At 39.9% G+C, this 24,565-nt stretch overlaps 1 protein-coding gene across 1 annotated transcript; it reads right to left on the bottom strand.

The window, feature by feature from the left end:
• Positions 1–906: 906 nt before the first annotated feature.
• On the bottom strand, positions 907–23,439 carry BACH1 (BTB domain and CNC homolog 1). The gene is made up of 5 exons (XM_081907810.1): positions 23,276–23,439; positions 12,698–12,991; positions 8,306–9,664; positions 6,205–6,411; positions 907–3,946 (listed from the first exon to the last, which is right to left on the bottom strand). Exons 2-5 carry the CDS (start codon positions 12,932–12,934, stop codon positions 3,668–3,670), a joined length of 2,082 nt encoding a protein of 693 aa, XP_081763936.1. The 5' UTR covers positions 12,935–12,991; positions 23,276–23,439; the 3' UTR covers positions 907–3,667.
• Between the last annotated feature and the right edge of the window lie 1,126 nt (positions 23,440–24,565).

Raw genomic sequence — 24,565 nt, forward strand, 5'->3', positions numbered from 1 at the left:
ATGTGCACACCTGCACATACACACATCACATTGAATCTGAAAGTGACATCACACAGAATGGGGCAGTACAGGAGCAGAATGGGATGTTTGCAGGCTTTTTCAATGGTGTTTCAAATATATGTGATTTCACTTAAATGAGTGGTGCCTTAGAACGTAACCCCCATGTCATTTGGGAGTTGCCTGTATTACAAAGTACAGTGGTACCTCGGGTTACAGACGCTGCAGGTTACAGACTCCGCTAACCTAGAAATAGTACCTTGGGTTAAGAAGAAATTTGCTTCAGGATGAGAACTGAAATTGCACAGTGGCGGCGCAGCGGCAGTGGGAGGCCCCATTAGCTAAAGTGGTACCCCAGGTTAAGAATAGTTTCAGGTTAAGAATGGACCTCCAGAACGAATTAAGTTCTTAACCCGAGGTATCACTGTAATATAAGAACACAGGGATGTGCTCCTGCTCATGTTACCCGTCACCCCATTGCTAATTCCCTTCACCTTACAATTGACCAAACCCCCTCCCTTCACATTTTACCCCCTTCCTCAAAAAATAAAATAAAATAATTCAGGACATACCCACCCCTGGAAGATTGCCCATTTACCCATGAGGAAAAGCAGCTCTGAGACTGAAAGAAGCTCCACATTATTGGTTTAAACAAAGCAGAGGAGCATAAAAAGGAATTGTGTTTTGTTTAAAAGTGGAAGCAAAACCTTATAATCTCTTTAGGTGGCTTAATTCACATGGCATGAAACCATGTTTTTTCTATGTCTGAACTACGCCACTATATGAATAAGCCCTTATAAGCAAGGGTTTCCGAAACTTCCTAAGAAATAGATAGTTTTATGACCCAAAGCTTAACCACAGTAACAAATTATGTTTGTTTCTCCAAGTTAAGAATGAGACTCAGGAAAGTGAGTTTTTAGGAGTTTTATTCCAATTCAGTAATATTTGCTGCTTTAATATATTATATAAACTGTATAAATAATGTTATTTCCAGAGTTCAGCTTTAGTAGTACTAAATGAATCAATCAGTATGCATCAATTCTACAATGCCAAAATTTTACAAAAATGAAGACCTGCTTAGAAAGGGTAGTGGTTTTTATTGCATTAGAAAACACTGTACTATGAAAGATATAAAATCAATTGTAATTAATGGAGAGTCGTTTTTTACAATCTTGATGCTGTTTTGTTGTTAGAACACCTAACAATTTGCCCAAAATATTTTAAACTACTTTTGACATGCCTTGATGCAAATATATTACAAGTTCAAAACTGAATGTTCTTGGCTGAAACTAAAAAAAATACACATTTTACCTGAGAGTCTTGTATATTAAAATTGCCATTGAAGTTCATTCCAACATTTGCAAGTTGATGTTTTAGCCGTTCAGTGTTTGCACACAACCTGAGGCATCACTGTACAAACTTTCCTAGAGGTAGCAGATTAGGTATTAAACCACCTCCTTTTTTCAATTAGGTGTTAGAAACTGAGCATATTTAACAATTCCTATAAAAATGTGAACTGAACCTGGAGCTTCAATTCACAGATCATGAGTGGTATTCAATTCAGTTTTACTTAACATAGACCTGAAGAAATTAGCAAACATGACTATGTTAGCTCCATTAATTTCAACAAATTGACAGAGAGTAAAACTAGTTGAATACCACTCAGTAAATTTATTAACCAACAGCAAGAATGCAGTGCAGGCTCTGATGCACTGCTCTACTGGACAATAATCCAGTCTTCCAGACTCTTTGTTAGTTGGCTTTGAGAGACTTAAGCCAGACTGTCCCTGTCAACCTCAACACTAGCCAGCCCATAGAAAATCCAGTTCCCTACAGATACAATTTAGTTTACAGTATTGACACTTAGCTGTATCTCAAAAGCAATTATGTCAATATTATATCCTTTCAAAACAGAGCTACTTCTTTAAAGTATAAGTTTTACATTATAAGCCTAAATAAATTTGGCACTGCTAACTGATTTGTCAGAAAGGAACAGAGTGGATCAAGAAGGAAGTTGAAGCATATGACTCCTAGGTCAGAAGTTATGTGCACTTTTCAAGAGTAAGTGCCTTATTAAATGCACACAACACCCAAAATGCTAGAATCCTTCCCTAAAATTATCACAATGGAATTGAATATACACAAAAGAAAACAAATGAACTTATAGAGGAACTTCCACAATGAAGTCAAAAGTCTGTAAGCTGTGTAAATCATAATGCTAATTCGTGACAAGTATTTATGAATACCACTGCAGCTTTGAATGATCTTGAAATCATTCTGTGAGGTAGTGTAGTTTTTGTAATACATGCTGGCTATTAAAAGTACTGTTCAGATTATGTATTTGGCCAAATGTTCCCCATGTATGTTCGCTTTATATTTTATAAAATGCAATTTTAATTTCCTAGAGGCTAAAGTCAACACTAACTTAACCAATATCTTAGCATGTTAAGAAATAGCAGATCTACTATGCTAAAATCTTGCAAAGCAGTTATAGAAAGATGATCATATTCCAAACATAGGTATAAAAACAGATGCCTGTTTTGAGGTAGGAAATGAAGAATTCCATTGGCTTTTGCATTTGTAAACCAGCAAAAATATTTGAGGTTCTGTAGATAAAGCTTCTGTTATTAAGAGCAATTACAGATTTTATATGGATTTTCTGTAATTAATACAATGCAGAGAAGCCTACCATAAAATTCTCTGTTTGCTTATTTTTAATAGTTAGAACTATTGAAGAATCGAAGTGATTCTATTTTTATAAGTGAAGAACAAGACAATGAAAACTGAATATAAATTAACTATCCATTTAAGAGAATAGTTTTTAAATACATCCGAACTGGTCCCACTATTAATAGTAAAAGCTGAAATCCTTCTAGAATACTTGATCATTTTAATTCTCCTTATAACCACTTATCAATTCTCAAGCAAGAAGCACAAATTTTATGCCAAGCAGAACCTCACGTATTGGGGGCAGTATCAAACAATGCCTAAGGACTTTTGCCCAAGGGATAGAATGGAATTTCCTCTCCTGTCCACTCCGGTCCCCCAAGCAGATTTGGTGGGTGTTTGGGGGAGGAAAGGAAACAAGAGTACCACTATGTCAACAGAACCCCACTGTCGCCGCACTGGGTTCAACCTTTGGAGAGCATGGAAGGACAACATGCCAAGAATGGGAAAAGCTTCTAATGAAAAGACCCATTATTCCCAATGATGTGTCACCAGATGTATTTATTCATTTGAAACACATCTAGGCTGGATTGTTGAGGGAATTTTTAAGAAGGCAAATTGTTCCAGTTATTTTGATTCAAATGGTACTGGCAGCCTAAAGCCTCTAAATTGCAAAACAGCTCCTTCACATGTCAGAAAGAGAAGCCCATAATTACTTTTAGGGTTCACAGAGAATGGTGGATAGTTAAGCATAAGCAGGTGCACACTATTCCTCCTAAGCAACCAATCTTTGAACCCTGTTAGTACGAGTGTGACAAAAATACGGTTTTTCTGTAGTGCATTTATGAAGTCATTCATTGATGAAAACTGGCAACACCAATACTGTTCTGCACACCTCTTTGGACACAATGTTTTCTCAGATATTATTACAGGAACTGGACAATTTTTTGTGCTTGATCGTATCTGTATCACATGCTCCTTTTACACTTTGGTAAGTGGAACTCTAATCATTTGTTGATGCAACAGAAAGACCTGCAGATAATTCTACACACAATGGCGTTGCAGACATAACATCAGCTGGTGCTGGTTGTTCCTTCTCTGGGACCAAAAACGAAAGTGGACAATCAGAGGCAGAATATTTTGCAAGAATCTGTATTTGCTCATGACTCAGTGCTGCTTCCTTGCATACTTGTTGGCAAAGTCCTGTCAGATTTTGCTTTGTCTCAACCAGTGTTGACAAAATTTGATCTTTCTCCTTCAGCAAGTTCTCTTTTTCATTTTGCTACAGAAAAACAAAAGAGTTATAAGTTTGGTACTTTGCTCTGAAATGCAGTATGCTTTATTCTGAAATGCACCGTGCAGCTTTATTTTATTTTTTAAATCAAAGTTAAATTGTACTTCCAGGTGTGTGGATTAGTTTCATTTGAAAAAATTAAAACAAAATGTAACACAAGTTCAAGAACAGTGTTAAAACAATACTAATAGCTACTCCCATTCATACAAGTACTGAGTTCAATGTGGTTCCAAAGGAGGTGGGAATATGATCACAGCTCAAAAGTAAAGCCAGAATGTTACTTATGTGCAGCTTTAATTCAAGTGGTCTAATTCAGCAATCTAATTGACTATATTTGCGAAAGGGTGATACACTGAACTTTCAATCCATTTGAAGGTAGCAGTGTAGATAACTGGTATCCCTTGGACAAAATGCAGCATGCTGAAGAGTGCTGTTCTGTCTGAAGATACCCATGTCTCTTAATGTTTCCTAGACTCTTGCTCCTTCACTCATGTAAATGATGGAATTTTCTGACATGATTAGTATCAGAGCAAATAATCTGTGGACCACTTCACATAAGCAACTGGAGGAAGCACACCTTCACAAACACAACTAGCACGGAAATCTAATTCTAGCTACTGCATTTTATTTTAAAGACTTACAATAGTCTACAAGCTTACAGCCCTGTGTGAATGTGTTTATACCAGAAAGGACGTGTTAGGCATTTTATTAGCAGCCATGTTTATGATGGTCCAACACAGAGCTATTAGGTGGGTGGCAATAATCCAGATTTCCCATAGCAATAGGCTCTACACAGATAGCTACATATACTTAGGGCTGAAGAAGCATACACAACAAGAAGAAGTGGTACAAAATAGTCAATCGACAGTCAAGTTTTAAAACTTGGGTACTCAATTACCTACTAATGTTTCCAGCAGCTTCTCTCTTTAATAGCATAATTGTGTTCTAACAATCAGTTGTGTAAATGATATTTATAAAGTAATAGGGTAGCATATCGTTATGATTTTCACTTCTAAGATGTATGAATAAAAATGGGAAGAAATACAACACTAGTTAGCCAGTGTGGATTAGAAGTGTCTTTTTGTTTCTGATAAAGTGTGTACTCTGGATGAAAGAGCCCTTGCTACAGTAAATGGCATCTTTACTACAAATGACTCAGGGACTCCTGGTTCTAGGCAGAATTACAAATCACCACTGCCTTGTAAAGCAATTTTTTCTCTTGGCATGACACCACAGACCAAACACCAGGGTCAAATATATACCTCAGATCCAACACACAGTCAGAAACAGATAGACAGCAGCACTAAGGAGATTTTCAGGACATTTTTCAAAATTCCCTCCATCAAGATACTTGCCACCAGTAAGGTTATTATTATCCCCTACAATACCCTATAGAGATACCAGAAAAAATGTAAAGTTTTTCAAGAAGTAAGAAAAGACTCATCAAATTTACTGGGGAGGCAACAGGATGGGACCTTCTAACCCTTTTAAAAGACACACTTTGACCATCACAGAATTTCCCCCATCACTGATACAATTGCTCTTGGTGAGGCAACATGACCTCAATCTCCCTAAAAGAAACACAACCTCCAGAGCAGCGGTTTTCAACCTGTAGGTCCCCAGATGTTGTTGGACTACAACTCCCATCATCCCTGAGCTCTGGCCTTGCTAGCTGGGGTGATGGGAGTTGTAGTTCAACAACCTCTGGGGACCCACAGGTTGAGAAAGGCTGCTCCAGAGCCTGGAAAGAGAGAAAACACACAATCCTCCATACATTGCTACCGTTATGTTCACCATTAAAGCAGCTCCCTGACACTGCTTAGCAGAAAGAAGTGTAGCAATGAAAACGCAAAAGCAGATGGTGAAGGTGGCTGTGGTGCAGATACTGCTCTGGCTGTAAATGAAGTAGGTGGCTAGCCTGACAGGAGGGAGTCAATGCAGCAGCCTTATTGTGCTCAGCTTCTCCTTGCAGGTTGCCAGCTCATCTCTGGAATGCGCAGTTCTGCACTGCCACCTCTGTGTACACAGCTTCTCCCTCCAGCTACTTACTGCCCATCAGACACTTTGCTATAGTTGCAGTTCAGGTGGGGGTAGAAAGAGAATGGGAGTCAGAAAGATCTCAGGCTGCTCAACAATACAGCTATCTCTTAAAACTTACAACCATGATGAAAGGAATCGACAGGTGTGGCAAAAATGATTCAGGATTCTTTTGAAAATGTAGGTTTAAAAATGCTTTTCACACATACCAGTTTCTCTATTTCACACTCAAGGTTCTGTATGCAGTCAAGCTTTCGCTTACGACAGCGCTGTGCGGCAATTCTATTTTTACTTCGCCTTCTAATATCATGGATACAGTCCAGCTCTTCTGGCGTCAATTTGTGCATTTTTAGAAATGACTGAAAGTCATTTCTAGAAAGAGAAATTATCTTCTGTGGATTAAATGGCAGCTTTACCTGGAAAGTAAATATAGCTTTAGAAACTTGCACACCCTACTGTGTTTCAAAATGTGGAGACCCATGTCCTAGTGCAATCATTTACGTGAATGGTTACAAAGCCAAAACACAGCAAAAATCTCAATACTTGCTTTCTAATTGATTGGTACATTAATAAAAGTTAAAATATAATATCTAATCACCTTAAGAGTCACATTCAGAAAGAAACACAACCACTTTGTATGCTTATAGTGCTAATATTTAGAGCAGCACCTGGAAAGGAATGGTATTTTAGCTAACTAAATCTGCAATAATGAGGAATTTCTGTATAAATGTCTGGCATTTGAAGTAGCAATCCTTAGCAAAAAGTGAGGAACACAAGCACTTAAACATGAAGTTAATTTAAACCTTTTCAGCAGGTCTGAATATTAGCCATTCTGAATACGGTATGTTAAGTATGAGAGGAATTTAAGAGCAGCAGGGTTATTCAAAGATGAAGACCAAACACCTTGAAAATATTGATGTGGTCAAAACCTAGCTCCACTTTAGAAAGCCATACTGTGCATGATATGTGAACAATTAGAATGTATAGCCAATCTCCGGAATCAAGCTGCAGAGGTGGTTTGCTTGTCACCGTTCAGTTCACTAAACTGAATACAGGGGAATACAATAATCAGTTAAGAGAAAGTACGTGGGAGAACCACAATGCTGTTCTAAGTAGAACCTAGGTTGGTCCAGTCTGTGGTTGGGAGGGTGATGATAAGAGATTGATCACATTACATTAAGAACATGCCTGTGCAGAAGAGGAGCTGTGCCTAGACACCTTTAGAGAAAGTGTGCGTACACATGCAAGAGTACTGGGCAGCCCGGAAGCCAAAAAGTTCAATGGTTCACATCCACCTGTGCAGACAGATGTTAGCAAGGCAGCCGCTGCACAATACAAAATGACCCATATTTATATCCAGAGTAAGTGTGGCCTGTGCATGATCCCAAATTTTGAAAGGGGAGTCTTTTGAGAAACCACCCTGCAATCTGGTTGGGAATACGATTACAAATGCTATTTTATGTAGCTTGTGGAAAGAAATTTACACTAGCTGCAATAAAATATCTAATCGTTCAACAAAAATATTTCAATGGAGGACAGAAATTATGCAAAACTGACATTTTCATACCAGAATCCAGTATCAATTGTACTGTGTTACAGTGCTTAAAGGTAAAGGTAAAGGGACCCCTGACCATTAGGTCCAGTTGTGGATTACTCTGGGGTTGCGGCGCTCATCTTACTTTACTGGCCGAGGGAGCCGGCGTACAGCTTCCGGGTCATGTGGCCAGCATGACTAAGCCGCTTCTGGCAAACCAGAGCAGTGCACGGAAACACTGTTTACCTTCCCGCCAAAACGGTACTTATTTATCAACTTGCACTTTGTGCTTTCAAACTGCTAGGTTGGCAGGAGCAGGGACCGAGCAATGGGAGCTCACCCCGTCGTGGGGATTCGAACCGCCATCCTTCTGATCGGCAAGCCCTAGGCAGTGACAATTCCATTCTGGTGATTATTATCTTGGAACCGGTTATGGGGAAGTACCTTTAATTGCATGTACGCATGGTGGAAAAGTCTAAAAATAAAAGTGTTTCTTCAATCCCAACAGTCATTTCATCTTTCAAAACTTAATATACTTCTTAAGGCAGGTGTTGCAAGTGCAAAATCACCACAATTACGCAACCCATTTCAACAGAATTACTTCCTAAACAAATTCATTTACAAAAGCTGTCATTATATAAAACGATTGTTCGTTTTAAAGTGAGGAGGAAACTCTTAAGCTTCCTTTAAACTTTCCAGTAATAAAGTGAAAGAGCTCTCTGAATTATAAAATGCAACTTTTAAGACAGAAAAGGGGATACTTTGTACATTCTCACCTCACATTCCTGTTCTCTGGCAGAACAGGATTCACTATCTCCTTCTGTATCCGTTTCGGATTCTTCTTCCAGGTTTATCACACAGGTGTAAGGGCACTGATCTGATTGCTGTTCTGGAACACAGTCTCCACTATTATTATCAGTGCTGTTTTCAGTTCCAAGATTACTGATGAAGGGGCAAGTGACGGAGCTCAAAGTTGTAAAAGTTCTTTGAGGGCCATGCTCAGGACTGTCACTGATCCTAATACCTAACCACGGGCACTCCGTTTTCTTTTCGGAACAGACCTGCTCTGTAAAGTCTTTCGATGATGCAGGAGACAAGCTGACTTGACATGCTGGATCTGTGCTGTAAACATCACTCCAAAATCCTTTTGCTAGCTGTTCTGCTATCTCTCTCTCCACACTGCTGCGATTGCTAGGCGAACTGCTGTTCACATTTTCTCTGTCACACAAATGAGATTTCAAAGATGGGCCCTCAACGTTTTCATTCACTGATTTGCAACTTCCAGCTCCGGAAATAATGCCATTTTTTTCAGCTACATCTGTATTGCTCTGCATACCACTCAAAGTCAAATTACAACATTGATCGTAAGCATTTAAGAAAGAGGCAGAATAAAGTCCATGAGTGGCAACAGAAAAATTGTGGGGGGCAAAAGCAGAATCCATCTTCTCCACAGAGCATTCAATACTTTGGAACAGAGGGGTTGTCTCTTTTATGAACTCTTCTTTCCCATCTTCTTCCATCTCTACCTGAGCATCTTCACATTTTGCAACCGGCTGCACAGCTGCACAGTCAAGAGATTTCTTTATAGCACCAGTATTATTTGATTCAGTCTGATGAACGGATGCAATCTCTTTAATACTGGAGTTGGACTCCGCAATAGCGACTTTATCATTTCCTAAAGCTTTTTGGAACTTCCTGTATTTGGGATATAGGGACTCTAAACCAAAGACATGACCCCTTTCTGATACAGACTCACAGGTCTGACTGGCATTATCTTGCAAAATAGACATTTCCAAATTTTGTTCATTTTTGCAGGCATTCAACTGAGGATTTTGAATGCGTTTATTTTGTAAAATGTCATCCACACCATCTATTTCTAGAGCCCCATCATCAGCATCTATTTTACGAAGCTCTTTCTGACAGCGCTGTTTACAACATTTTTGGGGGAGGTATTCCCGCCGGCCGGATTTATGGTCCAGGAATTTGAATTTAAGAAACTGAAAGCAAGATTCCTCAATGTCATGTACTCCCAAAAACTCTGCACACTTGCAGACTTCAGCCACATTGTCTTTATCTAAAATAAGTTTGGAAGTGTATGCAAATTGAAGCAAAGGTTCGAATCCATTTAGTGTTACCTGTCGCAGGGAAGAGGAGCAAAAAGATGCATGTTAAATTTCTAACCTGCAAAAGACAAAAATGACACTTGTATGAAAATTAACCCTTCCTGTTTAGCAATGTGAACCATTAACAAGTTATGATTAAAACTGCTTCTAAATAACCACGCTTATTTTTGGCTTGCTTACTCTCAAACAGTCTCATTGCTAGACAAACAAATGCTACAATGTACACTTGAAAATATAAGAAGAGAATCAATCAAAACTTTCAATAAAAGAACAAATGCACGTTTGGCAGGACCCTTTGACTATACAGAATTTTATTGCAAATAACGTTTTGTAGAACTGCTATAAATTCTATATAGGTACATTTGTTACATGGTGGCTCAATATCTAAAGTTATTTGCGGCTACAAAGGAATAGTAATCAGATTGCATTTTATTTTTCACCTTTTACAGCTTTTTATAGAAGTATTTTCACTCTTAAAGCACCTCAGCACAATCTGCCCTGAAAATCCATTTTTATACATAGGGCATTCCAACTTATCCTATGCAATGTTATACTAAAATGCTTCTAAAAGAGCAATGCATCTTATAACTGCAGCCAAACACATAGGCAGTATGTGCATGCACGTGCAAAGGAAAAGAATAAAGGAGGTAAGAAGAGAGTGAAGAATGAAGTAATGAGGAGAGGTACTAGAGATTGATGTTACCAGACTAACGAAAATAGTTGAAGGATTGGAAGCTGAAGACTAGAAGTCGAAGCATGCAAAACTGGTAACCTGGAACACACATATATTACACAGAAGTTTCATTGGGTTTTGTGAAAATATCAATACATTATGTGGAATGCAAACATGGTGGTAAAGTTGCAGTATAAAGAAAAGAAACCTGCTCAAGGGGGCTGAAATAAGGAACTCATTCTACATGCAGCCATTGCTGCTCTAAGATCTGAGGGGGAAAGAATGGAGGATATCTGTGATGGCCACGTACCACTATGTTTCAGTGCCCGTTAGGAGTAGGTATTTAGTACTCACATTCTTTGGAAACTAACTGAGTAACAAAAGTGGGACTATGGAGGGGTGTGTGTGTGTGTGTGTGTGTGTGTGTATTCCACTTTTGAGTCAATGCCAACACATCATATTTCCTCCATGAAAGGAAACCCTGGAATTGTTCTACCAAAATGCAAAACTGATATTAAAACATGCAAAATTTAATAATAATTATTGAAAAGCAGGTGGATAATCTATTTTTATTTCACACATCTTTCCTGCAAAAAGGATATGGATCTTGAAGTAGATTTCACTTCAGCAATATGTACCTTTAGACCAAGCCCTGAATTAATTAAATGCATTCTGTTAAAATTTTAAAGTAAATTCATTTGGAATATAATGGATTTGTAAAAGTACAGATATTGATCCCTATGATGTTTTCTCCTGGTGCTATTTCTAAGCTATCTCTGCTGTATGAAGGATGTTTTTATTACAGAACAGCATGGACAGACAATTTCTAGGAGTTGGAGACGCCACAGCAATGATTTATAGGACACCACAAGCATTGTGACACTGGTGGCTTGACTGAAGCACACCCACTACTTTACCTGGATTATACCTCTTGGAGAGAATAGTGGCTAAACTGTACAAGAACACATAATCAAAAACTCGTACAGTGGTACCTCTGGTTACGAACTTAATTAGTTCTGGAGGCTCGTTCTTAACGTGAGATACCACTTTAGCTAATGGGGCCTCCTGTTGCTGCCGCGTGATTTCTGTTCTCATCCTGGGGCAAAGTTCTTAACCCAAGGTACTACTTCCAGGTTACTGGAGTCTGTAACCCAAAGTGTTTGTAACCAGAGGTACCACTGTATTAGTTTTTAGGTTCCTAGAGTATTCCAAAAAAAAAAGTTAGCTGTAGAACAGGACACTACACCAGGATGCAACACACTTAAGACTGTTCAAGACACAAGCAAACGATGGCTTACCATCTATTACATTTGTTGTAGGAATTCTATATACTTTTTCCCCTTTTACAGAAAGAGAAAAATTTGCATTGAGGAGCTACAGAAATGGAAATTCAAGTGGAAGAAAATAGAGGAAGTGCATGTAGAAGGACTGCATAGCAAGAGAAGTTCTTTTTGTCAGTTTCAGAATTAATGTAATTGTGGTTATTCTAGAGAACTGTTTACATGGTTGTCTGGGAATCATGAAGGTTTCTGTTTAGCTCTTCCTTATAAACTCAGAACCTTTCAACATGAGTGAGCCTGTATTTGTATCTTTAGTAGGAAAAGAAACTGATACATCTGTTTTCTCACACTATTGACAAACACCCCTGAAATAAGGAGTGGCTGATGCAATTATCTGCAGATTTACACTTGATATAAACTGAAGGGGATAATCGTGAGCATGAAGATATGCACATGAAGCTCTTTGAGTCCTCCAAATTTCTCTGCATGTGGAGGAAGAAATTAGTGAGGGAAAGATGTGGCAGGAGATTGGATCATCCTCTATTTTATCTCATACAGGGCACAAAGTATTCATAGACTTTATAATCTTGGAATAATAAACAAGCACCAGATTAAAACATATCTGTTCTCCCAGGCATTTGACAGAATGTGACATGTTGGTTAGTAGTCTGTCTGCTTGCAGTAGTTTTACTGAAATGTACCTTATAGTGTATATCTTGTGTTTTTACCTTGTATTTTTACAATCTGAACCTCCCTGAGATGTACAGATGGAGGCCAGTATACAAAATTAATTAATTAACTGCAATAATAATGATGTTCTTCATGTCATTGCTTTTTGGCGTTTAACCTTATTGTAAGTTGCTTAAGAGACTTTCTGTAATAGGCAGCTACTAAGTCAAATCATTAATACTAATACAGAAGGTTTTCTGCCCTCCCAGAAAATCATTCTATGGCTGCTTGACATAGTAATTCTAAACATCACTTGTATGCTTTCACTAACTGTAATATCTACACCACCTTGAGCAGGAACAACATGTGAGTAGATAGAATAGCATACATAGGAAGTGAGCTAGCAGCAGCAGGAGCACTTACCTCTTCAGGTAAAATAATAAGATCGGGTTCCAACTGACCCACAATTCTTGAACGGAAGTAATTGCTGCAGGCTGCAAGCACAGAGCGATGGGCCCGAAATCGCTGATCTTCCACTAAGATGGTAACATCACAAAAAAGGTCTTGCTTTCTCTGTTGGTCAAGACTAAGCAGAACATTGGCACTGTGTACTGAAGATTCATATGCAAAAACCACACTGTTCCTTTCACTTAAAGACATTCTGTATCACGTCTGTGGATGAAGATCTCAGAGGGAACATGCTTCTATTCTTCACACCTGAGATAAAGGAAAAGTTTTTTTACAGAATGCTCAATAATACAAAACACCATAAAGTTAAAGGAATCTATACCAAGAAAAAACATTGCAGAAGATATGTCACCACTAAACAAAACTGCCAATTATTAATAGATGCATTTTATAACCTGTATATGTGGCCTAATCAGGTGAACAACATCAAATTTGTTGTTTAGTCGTGTCCAACTCTTCATGACCCCATGGACCAGAGCACGCCAGGCACCCCTGTCTTCCACTGCCTCCCGCAAGCATAAATTTAGTTTGTTTTGAATTTATTTTCACTTTTCATGATTTTATTGTTTGGTTTTATATTTGGTTTGGTTTGTTGTAAACCAGTGTGATATATGATGAAACAGTAAATAAATATTGTTACAATTTTTAAAATCCAACTGAAAGGCCTTTGCCAGGAGGCCTGCCTGGCTCCCTGCTTACAATCATTTTCATCCTCTAAAAAGTTAGGATAGTTTAGAGTACCCAGTGTGTTGATTTGTGGTCTGAGGCAAAGATGTATCACTATTCAAGTACATGTATGCTGTATATCTGTTCTATTCTGTTGTTTCAATGCTTTTATTTATTTTTGTTGTGACCAATAGCTGACACATAGTTCTATTTTAAATGTTAAGATCAAGTTGAGTATTGTTGGGTTTTTAAAATCACCACACACATAAAAGCCAAACACAAAACCACAACAATCTAAGGTAGTTGTAACTGTGTACAAAGCTAACAATGTACATAGGAAATTTGCTACGCAGACTGAAAAAAGGAAGTTTCAAACCACTGAAGATGTAGATCAAAGTTCATCTACCCACACCCTAAGCAGAACTTTCATTTGGTATATAACAGAAGTTGCATAAATTTAATGCAAAAATGCTTCTAATTACTAGCTCCCTTCAATTTTCTGTTTAATGAAAATGTTAATTTAAAAAGTATCACAACATAACACTTTTCAGCCCATGTTTTCTTTGACAGAAGATTCTTTCACCAACTCTGCCTGATAACTGGAGACAGATGGCTGAAACTCACTCAAAAGCTGGTAAACTAGCTGCATATCTTTCTAACTGCAGGACTATGTTACTGTAAAATGTTCTACATAAGATTCATAAACTTCATCTGGTGCAAAATATAGCAGCTAATCTCTTGACAGACTTGGGTTTTCAACGGCATCGTACACCAGTGCCTTAGCATCTGTGATGGCTTCTCGTTTATGGACACTGGATAAAGTTTGTAAAATCCAAGCTGTTTACCAACTACCTAATAAATGGATTGACCAACTGTAGCAATTGAATCACTGTAAGGCCAAGCCATTCCCTCCGCTGCCCTCCATTGGATGGCAATATTAATATCAGCTCTTTTAAGCCTAATTATGAAAAACAGCAAGCTTTTTTTCTTATCACCTGTCTCCATCAAAATGTGCTCAGTTTACAAGACTGCATAAGGAGTGGGGGCAGAACTTCACATTGAAGGAGTCATCATACCTGAATTTTTTGTCAAGCTGAGTCATTTCTTCCTTGTGTATCTCTCTAGCTAAACACATTCTGCTTATGCAGGGTAAATTGTGCAACCGCATTGCCTGAGCGAGTCTGTACAAATGTAACTTGAACTTTAACAAACAGGTCTGTTGAGGAAGCAAACAGAATGAATGCTCTTTTAAATTTATGGGCTCCAATATTAAAAATGGTGTAGGATACAGAAGCTGGGTGGAGGGATCATTGCAGACTTAGAAGAACAGTCAGTGTCAGCTTTGGGAACACTTCCGCCTTCATATCCTAATGAGATTCCACATGTCAAATTAAAAAAACCTAACACTACATCTTTAGTAGTCACACATGCACCAAACTTCAAGGGAAAGGGTACATTAGAAAGTACAGTGGTACCTCGGGTTGAGTACTTAATTCGTTCTGGAGGTCCATTCTTAAGCTGAAACTGTTCTTAACCTGAAGCATCACTTTAGCTAATGGGGCTTCCTGCTGCTGGAGCATTTCTGTTCTCATCCTGAAGCAAAGTTCTTAACCTGAAGCACTATTTCTGGGTTAGAAGAGTCTGTAAGCTGAAGTGTATGTAACCCGAGGTACCACTGTATTACACATCTCAGGAGCCACAAGGAGACACTGAATCGGCAATACAAGTTAAGTGGGTACACAAATTCAGAAAGTGGGAGCAGATCATTACATCTTCTAGTTTTCCACCCAGCACAAATGAGTGCTTTCAATGAATAAGGCCCCTAGGCATGCTGTTCCAGAACAGAAGCGTTGTTGTTCTTTCACATATACTACAGGCATACAAATCTAGTCCTCCATGCAGGACATTGAGAACAGTATTTACCCTTAGGAAAGGCATATTCTGGTTGCCAGGATATCCCACAATTGCCCACATTCATGTTCGGAAAACATCTTATGACTGCCTTTGCTAAAAACCCAAATTATAAGGTGTGCTACATTGTATCTGTGTTTTGAACCTGCTCTATTCTAAGTCACAGAAGTTTGTAAACATACGTAAAACAAACCAGAAGGCTATGAAAACTTCCTTAGTAAGACATCTCCAAGGCAGTGCTTAGGACTGAATTAGGATTGAAAGGTAGGATAAATGTGAAAAAAATGGACATGTTAGTTTGTAAAGTTAAACCTTTATAAATATGCTGTTACTTCCCTGTACCATCGGGGACAGTTTTTTAAAACTAAAATAAGATTAGTTAAAGTCTTCCTAATTTTGGGGAAAGTATCTTGGACTGCAATATCATGTATTCAACCATGATGTATGGAAAAGATTTAAGTTTCAGAAGAAGGAAAGAATTAGTTTATAATGTTGTAACTTTGAGAATCAAGCTACCACTAAACCACAGGTCTATACTGAGCCCAAGCCTTGAACAGAAAATCTACATTGACACAAGCAAAGACTTCCATTTCAGAACTGGGTAAGATCTAATTTAACTATACAGTGGTACCTCGCAAGACGAATGCCTCGCAAGACGAAAAACGCGCAAGACAAAAGGGTTTTTCGTTTTTTGAGTTGCTTCGCAAGACGATTTTCCCTATGGGCTTGCTTCGCAAGACGAAAACGTCTTGCAAGTTTGCTTCCTTTTTCTTAAAGCCGTTAATACCCAGGGAATCCGCGCTCTGCAAGACGAAAGAATCGCAATACGAAACAACTCGCGGAACGAATTAATTTCGTCTTGCAAGGCACCACTGTACATTGGTGTTTTTCCCCACAAAGACACTGCACAACTTTCATTAATTAGTGTCTAGGGAGAAGAATAGTGCCTTAAGTTACAACACAAAGGTTTCCACCATGCAATATTGCTGTCCAATATAAAGCAAGATTATTGCAATATTAACTAACAGAATAAAGGCAACTGGATAATACTGTATTCAAAGAAGAAAAGTGTACAGATTTAATATGGATGCATCTGACAATCCAACCTAAAAATATTTTCTTTTGTTGACAACGCATTTCCCAACTGGTGTAAAATATGGGGGGATAAAAGCTGTCCACTTAGGACATTTACATAGACAAGAAGCAGTAGCTAATAAATGACAGTTGGCTATCTAACCCCACCCCAACCACCTCCCCGTTTATGGAGGAAGAGATACGCTTTGAATGAGTGCCTGCAATAGTTAAGAGCTGCTGATTCATTATGTTATGCTGACATGGCATGAAACAGCATTTTACTGAAAAAGTTACTGCCTCACTTGAGCAACCTTACTTTAAAGTGACCAGAATTTCCCCCCCATTAAATACTCAATTTATAAGCATTTGGTTATTATGGCGATCCACTGCAAGCATTTTAATGACTGTTATGTGGGGGCACTATATGATTAAAAACATATTCTAGATTTTGGGATGTTGAAATGATTAATGCATATAAACTGGGGGAAATGGTTAAACTAGGACCAGGAAGAACCTTTTTTTAAAAAAACAACAACAACACAGCCTGAAATCCAGCTAGATGAGCTTGGGCCAGTCATTATCTCTCAGTCTAACTTGCTTCTCAGGATTGCTGTGAGAATAAAATGATGAACCACTTTATATTTCCCTGAGCTCATTGGAGGATAAATTAGTGTAATAAATATACACAGGAGATATATATTAACATGATAAAAATGAATGTTTATTAATGTTGTGAACCAATGTTAAAAGAAATAGGCACCTTAATTGAGTCCATAACAGATCTCACAAATACACACTTGGAAGAAATCTCTATCATTAGGTATGGTGACAAATTACAGTGGTACCTCAGGTTAAGTACTTAATTCGTTCCGGAAGTCCGTTCTTAACCTGAAACTGTTCTTAACCTGAAGCACTACTTTAGCTAATGGGGCCTCCTGCTGCCGCCGCGCCACTGGAGCATGATTTCTGTTCTCATTCTGAAGCAAAGTTCTTAATCTGAGGTACTATTTCTGGGTTAGGGGAGTCTGTAACCTGAAGCAAATGTAACCTGAAGCGTATGTAACCTCAGGTACCACTGTATGTTGTCAGACTGTCAAACTAGGAGAGATACCTGCTAAAGCCATGAAGATCACTGGGTGACCTTGGTCTAGTCACCCCCTTATTATCAAACTAGTCTACTTGTGAGGACAGAAATTGAGATGGGAGAACCATGTATACTACTTTGATCTCTTTGAGGGCAATAATAACAAATAACATCATTTGCATTATTGTTCTGTGTAAGTGCTCTTAAACATGCAGTTCTTTTGACCAAACATCAGGAAGAACTTCCTGGAAATAAGAACTATTTGACAGTGGAAGAGACTCCCTTGGAAAGTGATGGGACTCTTCTCCATTGGAAGCTTTTAGAGAGAGTTGGATTTTTTTTTTAAGAGAGTTGTTTGGCCAACTGTCCAGGATTTTTTTTTGGAGGGGTCCCTTCCAATTCTACATTTCTATGAGTCTATGATTAATGTCTGCAACAGCAGCTCTTTGCCTGTTGAGTGAACATGGCCAGGAAACAAGAGATGTTCAGTGGGCAGGAGGAAAAGATGATGGCCATTTCAGAGAGGGAAAAGAAAAAGAAGGTATTGAAGGACAAAAGAATGGGAGGGAAAATATTTATACTTGGCTACAGGAAAGCTGAGCTATGGAACTTCTCTCCACAAGGAAAATGTTGCAGCAAAGAATCAACAGAAAGTGTTGTCAATGTAATTGCTAACTGATAATTTTCAGCTTTCACAAGGAAGCCCTGGGGGGTAAAAAGTTTATGAGCCCCGGAGCTAGATATGTATCAATAAGTATCATGCCAGAAACTAGGAGAAGAAAACCAATGTGTTGTCACTCACTCCCCGAAAGCCCCACATTTACCCCTTCTGTTGGTTGCTATCACCCACAGCGCTGCCAAATATGATGCTTGGATAGAATTGCATTGCTTCTTGAAGTGAAAGAGTTAAGAGCATTTTCTCCTTACATTAAAGTGTTCCTAAAAGTCAGACCCATGAAAAAAAAACGAGAAGGGTTTATTTGTTTATTTAATTTAATTTATATCCTGCTCTTCCTCTCAAGGGAACCTAGGGTATACATGTGTCTACTTATCAGAGAGACCCACATAAATTGGAAATTTGGGGACATCATAGCTTTTCAATGTCTGTTTCAATAATAGGTGTAGAAATCATGCTCTGTGTTACAATTTTTAAAGTCAAAGCTTCATACAATATGAGGGAGTGCACATATAAACTGATTTTTGAGAGTGCAACTTATATTTAGTTGAAGCCTTACTATATAACCTCATTCAGGATGTAAAAAATACAAAGGTATTTTTACGCAAAGAAGCTCTAATAGTAATTAGTGAAAATGTGACTGTTCTTACAAGTCTTAACTGCAACAAATGACTCCAGGGCTTTTCAAATTAGCATGCAAATTAGTATTATCCTAAAACCTCTTAATTTGAAGTGTTTGAAACCTTATCCTAACACCTCTTAATTCAAAGCGCTTGAAACAGCTTAGCTTGCAGCTGCAATCCTGTAAATTTGTGTCCATTGGGCAGAGCAATCAAAACCCTTGATGCACCATGATGGAAGATCTAGATGAGGCACAGGTGGCCCTGCCCAGGAGGGCTCCACTGGTGAGGAGACGCCACAGCTGTAGAGGTCCTTGATGCGAAGGGGGGGGCTGCGGGTGCAACAATAGTCTATTATTCCGTTAAGCCCTGGCCAATATTAGGATCATCCCCTGAATACAGGGTTGTAACTTGGTATCCCAGTCCCAAACAGATTACTTGACAGTTTTAGAAATTTATTTCCAATAAGTTTAAGAAGAAGCAAATTAGTATTGCCACGCTAAAATGAACAACAGAAATCCGCCATTTATTAAAACTGAAATCTAATACATACAGTGGAACCTCGGGTTGCGAATGTGATCCGTGTGGGAGGCACGTTCGCAACCCGCAGTGCCGCGTCTGTGCACGCACGGGTTGTGCTTCTGCAGATGCGCAAAGCGAGATTTACCACTTCTGCACACGCTGAGTGCCATAACCCGTTCCAGTACTTCTGGGTTCAGCACGGTGCACAACCCGAAATCGCGTAACCTGAAACATCTGTAACCCGAGGTACCACTGTACTTACTTGTGATTAGGGCCTATTGAACTCAATGTGGATTATTTCCAAGAAAATATGTGTAAGATTCCAGGGCTGGGTATCTAAATATTAGTTTGGAAGGTGTTAGGCTTCATTTACAAATGTGCTTCTTTTCAACTGAAACATTATACTCTTACACTGTACAGAGTTAAAGTCAATTTAAAAAACAATCAGTATGCCATTGCTACCTAGTCTACAGATAATTCTGTGTCACCACAAATTATATCATCCCTAAACCTCATCACACTTTTGAGTTATCAGTCAATAGACTACTGTAAAACAGTAGGAAGCAACTCAGTTTGCTTTTGAGTAAGCATGTACAACTTAGAGCTGCAAGGTCTTTCTAGACTTCCTGAATTTCCCATGTGCTCCCCACACTGTAATCAGATTGAATGCGTGAAGATTACTATGCAGAGTTGCTTATACTGGTCCAACACCAACACTGTAATTAGAAGGGGAAAAAATAGTATAGTCCATCTGGCTTCATCCAAAGACCAGCTCTTCCTTCCCAAATCAAATTGGAATCATGGAGTAGGAAATGTATTCCCTGTACAAATCTAATGCTGATTGGTGGTAGTCCTTTACTGAGTGCATAGAACCCAACCAGATATTGGCTGGTGAGGAAGAAAGGCTCCAATCCATACCTGGAACTTTGAACTCTCCACTTTCAGGTGCTCCACACTCTCAAGTACAACCCAACTCATCCTTTGAGAACTGCTCTAATAGCCCAATCCTGAGTATATTTTAAACAAAAAGTAAGCTCCATAATGTTCAGTGGAGCTTATTCCCATGTCAACCTATTCCAACAATGTACACTATTGCAGACTAAGCCCACTTTATATTCAAGGATACACAAATTTATATCCACCTCCAACTCTGTCCTTCATCCAAATGGAAAGCATGGGATTTTATATATTTCCTACTAAGCTTGAAAGGTACTCCAGTCACCTCCCGAGTGAAGTGTGACTGTGGGAGTTATGTCCCCAAGCTCTTTCCAGCTCCAAGGTAGAAGGGGTAGGTTTGTCCCTGTCCGGATAAGCCTCAGAGATGCGCCAACATCTCAGCAACATCTCAGTGATTTCAGAGCCCTTCCAAAACTTAGGGTAACATCAGGGAGAACCCCTGTCCTTATTGAGGATTCAGAAGGGCAGGACTCCTTGTCAGAATGAAAAAGGTCTCATTGGTGGCAAGAGGCTTATGGTCAAATGAAATCAATGGACTTACAATGCAGGTGTTTATGATTAAGCATTATTATTTATTGGAAGAAAATACCTTATATGGGAGATCTAGGCTTTAAACTACTTGGTTCATTTACTATATTATTAGACAATTTTCCATGAAGTTCAAAGTGATACGATGATAATAATGAAATCACAAATACATTTTTAAAAATCGAAATAAAACAATCTGTCCATGATAAAACAGTAGCCAAGACCACTCTGTGCAGAATGTGGAGCTGAAGGTGATAAACAAAAACAAGTTAATTTTTGCCTTCAGAAGTTTACTAAATACAGGTTTAGGCAGGCCTCAAAGAGGTTTCCTTATCTGTTATATTTTCTGTTGTTTTATGGGATTTGAAATGAACACTTTATATTTGTTTCTAAATCTTGTAACAGAACAAGCATAGCCAACATGCATTCAGAGGCACAAATTCAAAAGGGGTAGGGGAGGGAGGAATGATATGAAATGTAGTTGGGCTTGTTTATCTATTGTGGTACAGCTAGACGCTTATGTCACGCTGCCAAGAAAAATAAAGACAACAGGAGGAGGAAAGAAGGCAGAGCTTATTGTTTACCTTACCTTGGCAGTTTTTCATGAGCCTAGAGATCTTTTGGAAAACACAATTAAGCTTTTTGTTTAATTCAGGTAATACATTAGTGGTGTAATATATCTGTAACAGACATCGCCGAAGTGCAACCAAGGGGACATAGTAAGATCTCATTCAAGTACTGTACTGGCCTTTTAATCTACTATGTTCACCTGTCAGAAGCAGCTGCTAAATCCAATGGGTTTCTCCCCCATTACAAGTAGACATGTTTGGCTACTTCCTTTATAATTTGAAGCATTCCACTTCACAATACTAACTCAACTTCTTGACATCACATTTTATCAATGTCCCTAAGAGGAACACTCAATGTTTCAAACTAACCTCATGATCCTGACCACAGAAGATATGGGATCAGCTGATCCTGCACATGTTTACTTGGACACAGTTTCTACAATGATTTATCATTAAGGGTATGTTCACATTAGCAGCTTAAACGCAGTGAAATAATTTCTCCCTGCTGTGTTTCTAGCCACATGTGCATAGTGTTGCTCACACCACAGAGAGGGGGTAAGGATGTCTTCACATGACATGCATGACCTTTTTGGCTTCCATGCCCTTGCAACCCACCCCCCAAAAACTCATGTTCATGAAGCTGTCATCTGTGATGGTTGTCTTAAATGTTCACATTACCACTTATCCCTTCCAACTCTCCAATTCTTTGATTCTATTCCAACCCAGTTGGATTTTAGCTGGTTTGAAGAAAAACTCATCAGTGTTTTTCAGCAGAAAAGCAGCAGTGTTTCTCAAGAAAATAATGGATCAATGTAGATACTGCTTCCAAAATCGGCAGTGGGAGAACACTGCACACTGGATTCAGAGCAAGCGATAAAGTGAACGTACCTTAAGTGTGTTTAGGATTGCATCCTTCAAGCTGCATTTTAAGCACATTCACTCAATGCTGCCAGTGGTTTGGATTGCTTTTATTTTCTATTTGTAATTATTTGTTTGCTGCTTGCACTTTAAAAAAGTTGTGGCTTTTAAAACTGCTGTTCACCAACCACAGAATTCTAAAATCGCTATTAGGCCAATCACAATGCCACAACACACAGGCAAAGCATTTCAGGTCTGATAGTAAACCTAGCGTGGCTGGCAGGAAAGCCATGCGAGTGCATCGGGCACAAAGTCTTGAGATGGAATGTAGCAGGAGAAAGCAGGCGTTCAAAGGAAGCTGTCAGGTAGGCTTAAAAGGTTGCATTCCGTAGGCCCAGACAATGCGAGTTATTCCGACGTTATTCAAACCGAAGACATAAAACCAAGTCCAACTAAGCCCAGACGAACCTTATTCTTAGTCAGAGTGTTTAGCTTTAGACTGCAGTAGCCTGCGATGGTTCGGCCACAGCAAACCAACCCAGCTCCTTGTGACTCTCTCTGTGGCCAGCGGGTCTTATTGTCAGTCCGGCTCACAGGAGAAAAGGCACACGGACTGGACTGCACCCCCCCCCCAAGGTCCGGCAACCGGACTCTATAATCACAAGGTCGAAGGATTAGGAGAGATGGGTCTCTGCCCCGAAGAGACTACACGGAGTGCGGGGGGGGGGGAAAGGACACTGGCGGAGCCACCGCGAGGCACCCAGAGCCTGTGGCCCGGACACCGCCGCCTCCACGACTCCGCCACCCGCCCCTCGAGCCACTTCTCAGCCTGAGCTCGAAAGGGCAGCCGAGCCTCGTCCTCGCCCTGCTCCACCCCCCCCCCAACCCGGACGCGGAGGAAAACATGCAGACTCTGGGGAGCCTGTCGCGAGTTGTGCGCCTGCGCTCTCGCCTCCCTGCCGCGCTGTCCCCGCAACCCGCCGCGCCGCCCACGAGCCCCGCTCCGCCCGCCCGCGCGAGGGTTTCTCCCTCCACCTCCGCCCCAGCGCCGCCGGCCATCTTACTCACCCGCAGCTCCCTCAAGCGAGCCTGAGCCACTTCGACCCCCTGCCTCGGGGCCAGCTCCGCCGCGGCTTCTCCAGGCGCTGCGCTGCCCGACCACAGTCAGGTGACAACATCACAGCCGCCTCCACGACCTCTTCGCCGATTGGGCGCTGGTGCCAGCTGACGCTCGCCCTCCTCCCTCGGCTCCCTCCTCCCAGCCCCGCCTTGTGTCCCCGCCTACTCCCTCAGCTGCGCATGCGCTCCCCCGTGAAGGCGTCCGTTGACGTTCCGAGCCAGGCCCCCTCCTCCCCGCTGAATGCGATGGAGCGGAAGTCGGTCCCTCTCTGCTGCGCTCGTGTGGGCAGAAGGGTCGCCTCGAGGCATTTCGCCGCCTGAGGCGGAGCGGCAAATGTTGCCTTCCATAGTAGTACCGAAGGCTGGTCGAGTTAGTTCGGCAACCGAGGCGGAATAATGCCGCGAATGTTTCTTCCCCCGACCCTGGCACCTAATAAATACAGTATTAAACAGCTAACAATTTGCTGCTCTTAACAGAGCTACAGTTCCCAGCACCCTTAAACTATGGTTCCCATAATTCTTTGGGGAAAGCTATTATTGTTAAGGTGACAAGAGTACTTTTGATTACTCAGCGGATGGGTAGCAGCAGCAGCTCAGTCTTTGTGCGTGCAAGACTACTATCCAATATACAATAAAATAATACACACACAAAAAAAGTAATGGGTCTGTGATGCATATTTTGCTAAAAGTTCAGGTCCGAATGATTTACCCAGATTTTTCTATTCAGCCTTTGGTCTTCAAATGTAAGACGTTATAATGATAAAAAATAAGAGGAAAACACTTTAATTATACTATTTGCTCTCCCACAGAGCAACAAAATGCCATCCAGTCATTTCATAACTGAAATGTGTGACAAAATATGCAAGTCTTGCATTTTCTTCTTAATAGTTTTGAAGTGGATTGATTGATGGACCTCTTCTGGCAGCTTCCTTCAAAGCCTTTGAGAAGGAAGGAGCTGTGCAACAGCTACTTTTTCTGTGGCAATTTATAGCTATTTATATGAACATATATCAGTATGTACTCTACAAATAATCTAATTCATCAGAAGCCTGACATTTGCTGGATGGCAGTTACTATGATCAACTGAAGTAAAGGCCAAAGGATAAAGAATATAAAATACATGTTTTGATTGGCCCACACCAACAGAAATAAGCTTTATCTGTACCTAATAAAAATAGCTACTGTACAGGTCACATATCATTCATTGCCTATAACGTAGTTCACAGGGAATTATTTTAT

This window comes from Podarcis melisellensis (genome assembly GCF_964234715.1).
Source record: "Podarcis melisellensis genome assembly, chromosome: 4".
In the NCBI taxonomy this organism is placed as follows: domain Eukaryota; kingdom Metazoa; phylum Chordata; class Lepidosauria; order Squamata; family Lacertidae; genus Podarcis; species Podarcis melisellensis.

Bases quoted from the DNA above. Each gene is read 5' to 3' on its own strand.
- BACH1 (XM_081907810.1), bottom strand. From the start codon at position 12,934: ATGTCTTTAAGTGAAAGGAACAGTGTGGTTTTTGCATATGAATCTTCA. The intron at 9,665-12,697 runs GTAAGTGCTCCT...TCCCTGCGACAG, and splicing joins TTATTATTTTACCTGAAGAG to GTAACACTAAATGGATTCGA. The intron at 3,947-6,204 runs GTATGTGTGAAA...GTTTTTCTGTAG, and splicing joins AGTGTGAAATAGAGAAACTG to CAAAATGAAAAAGAGAACTT.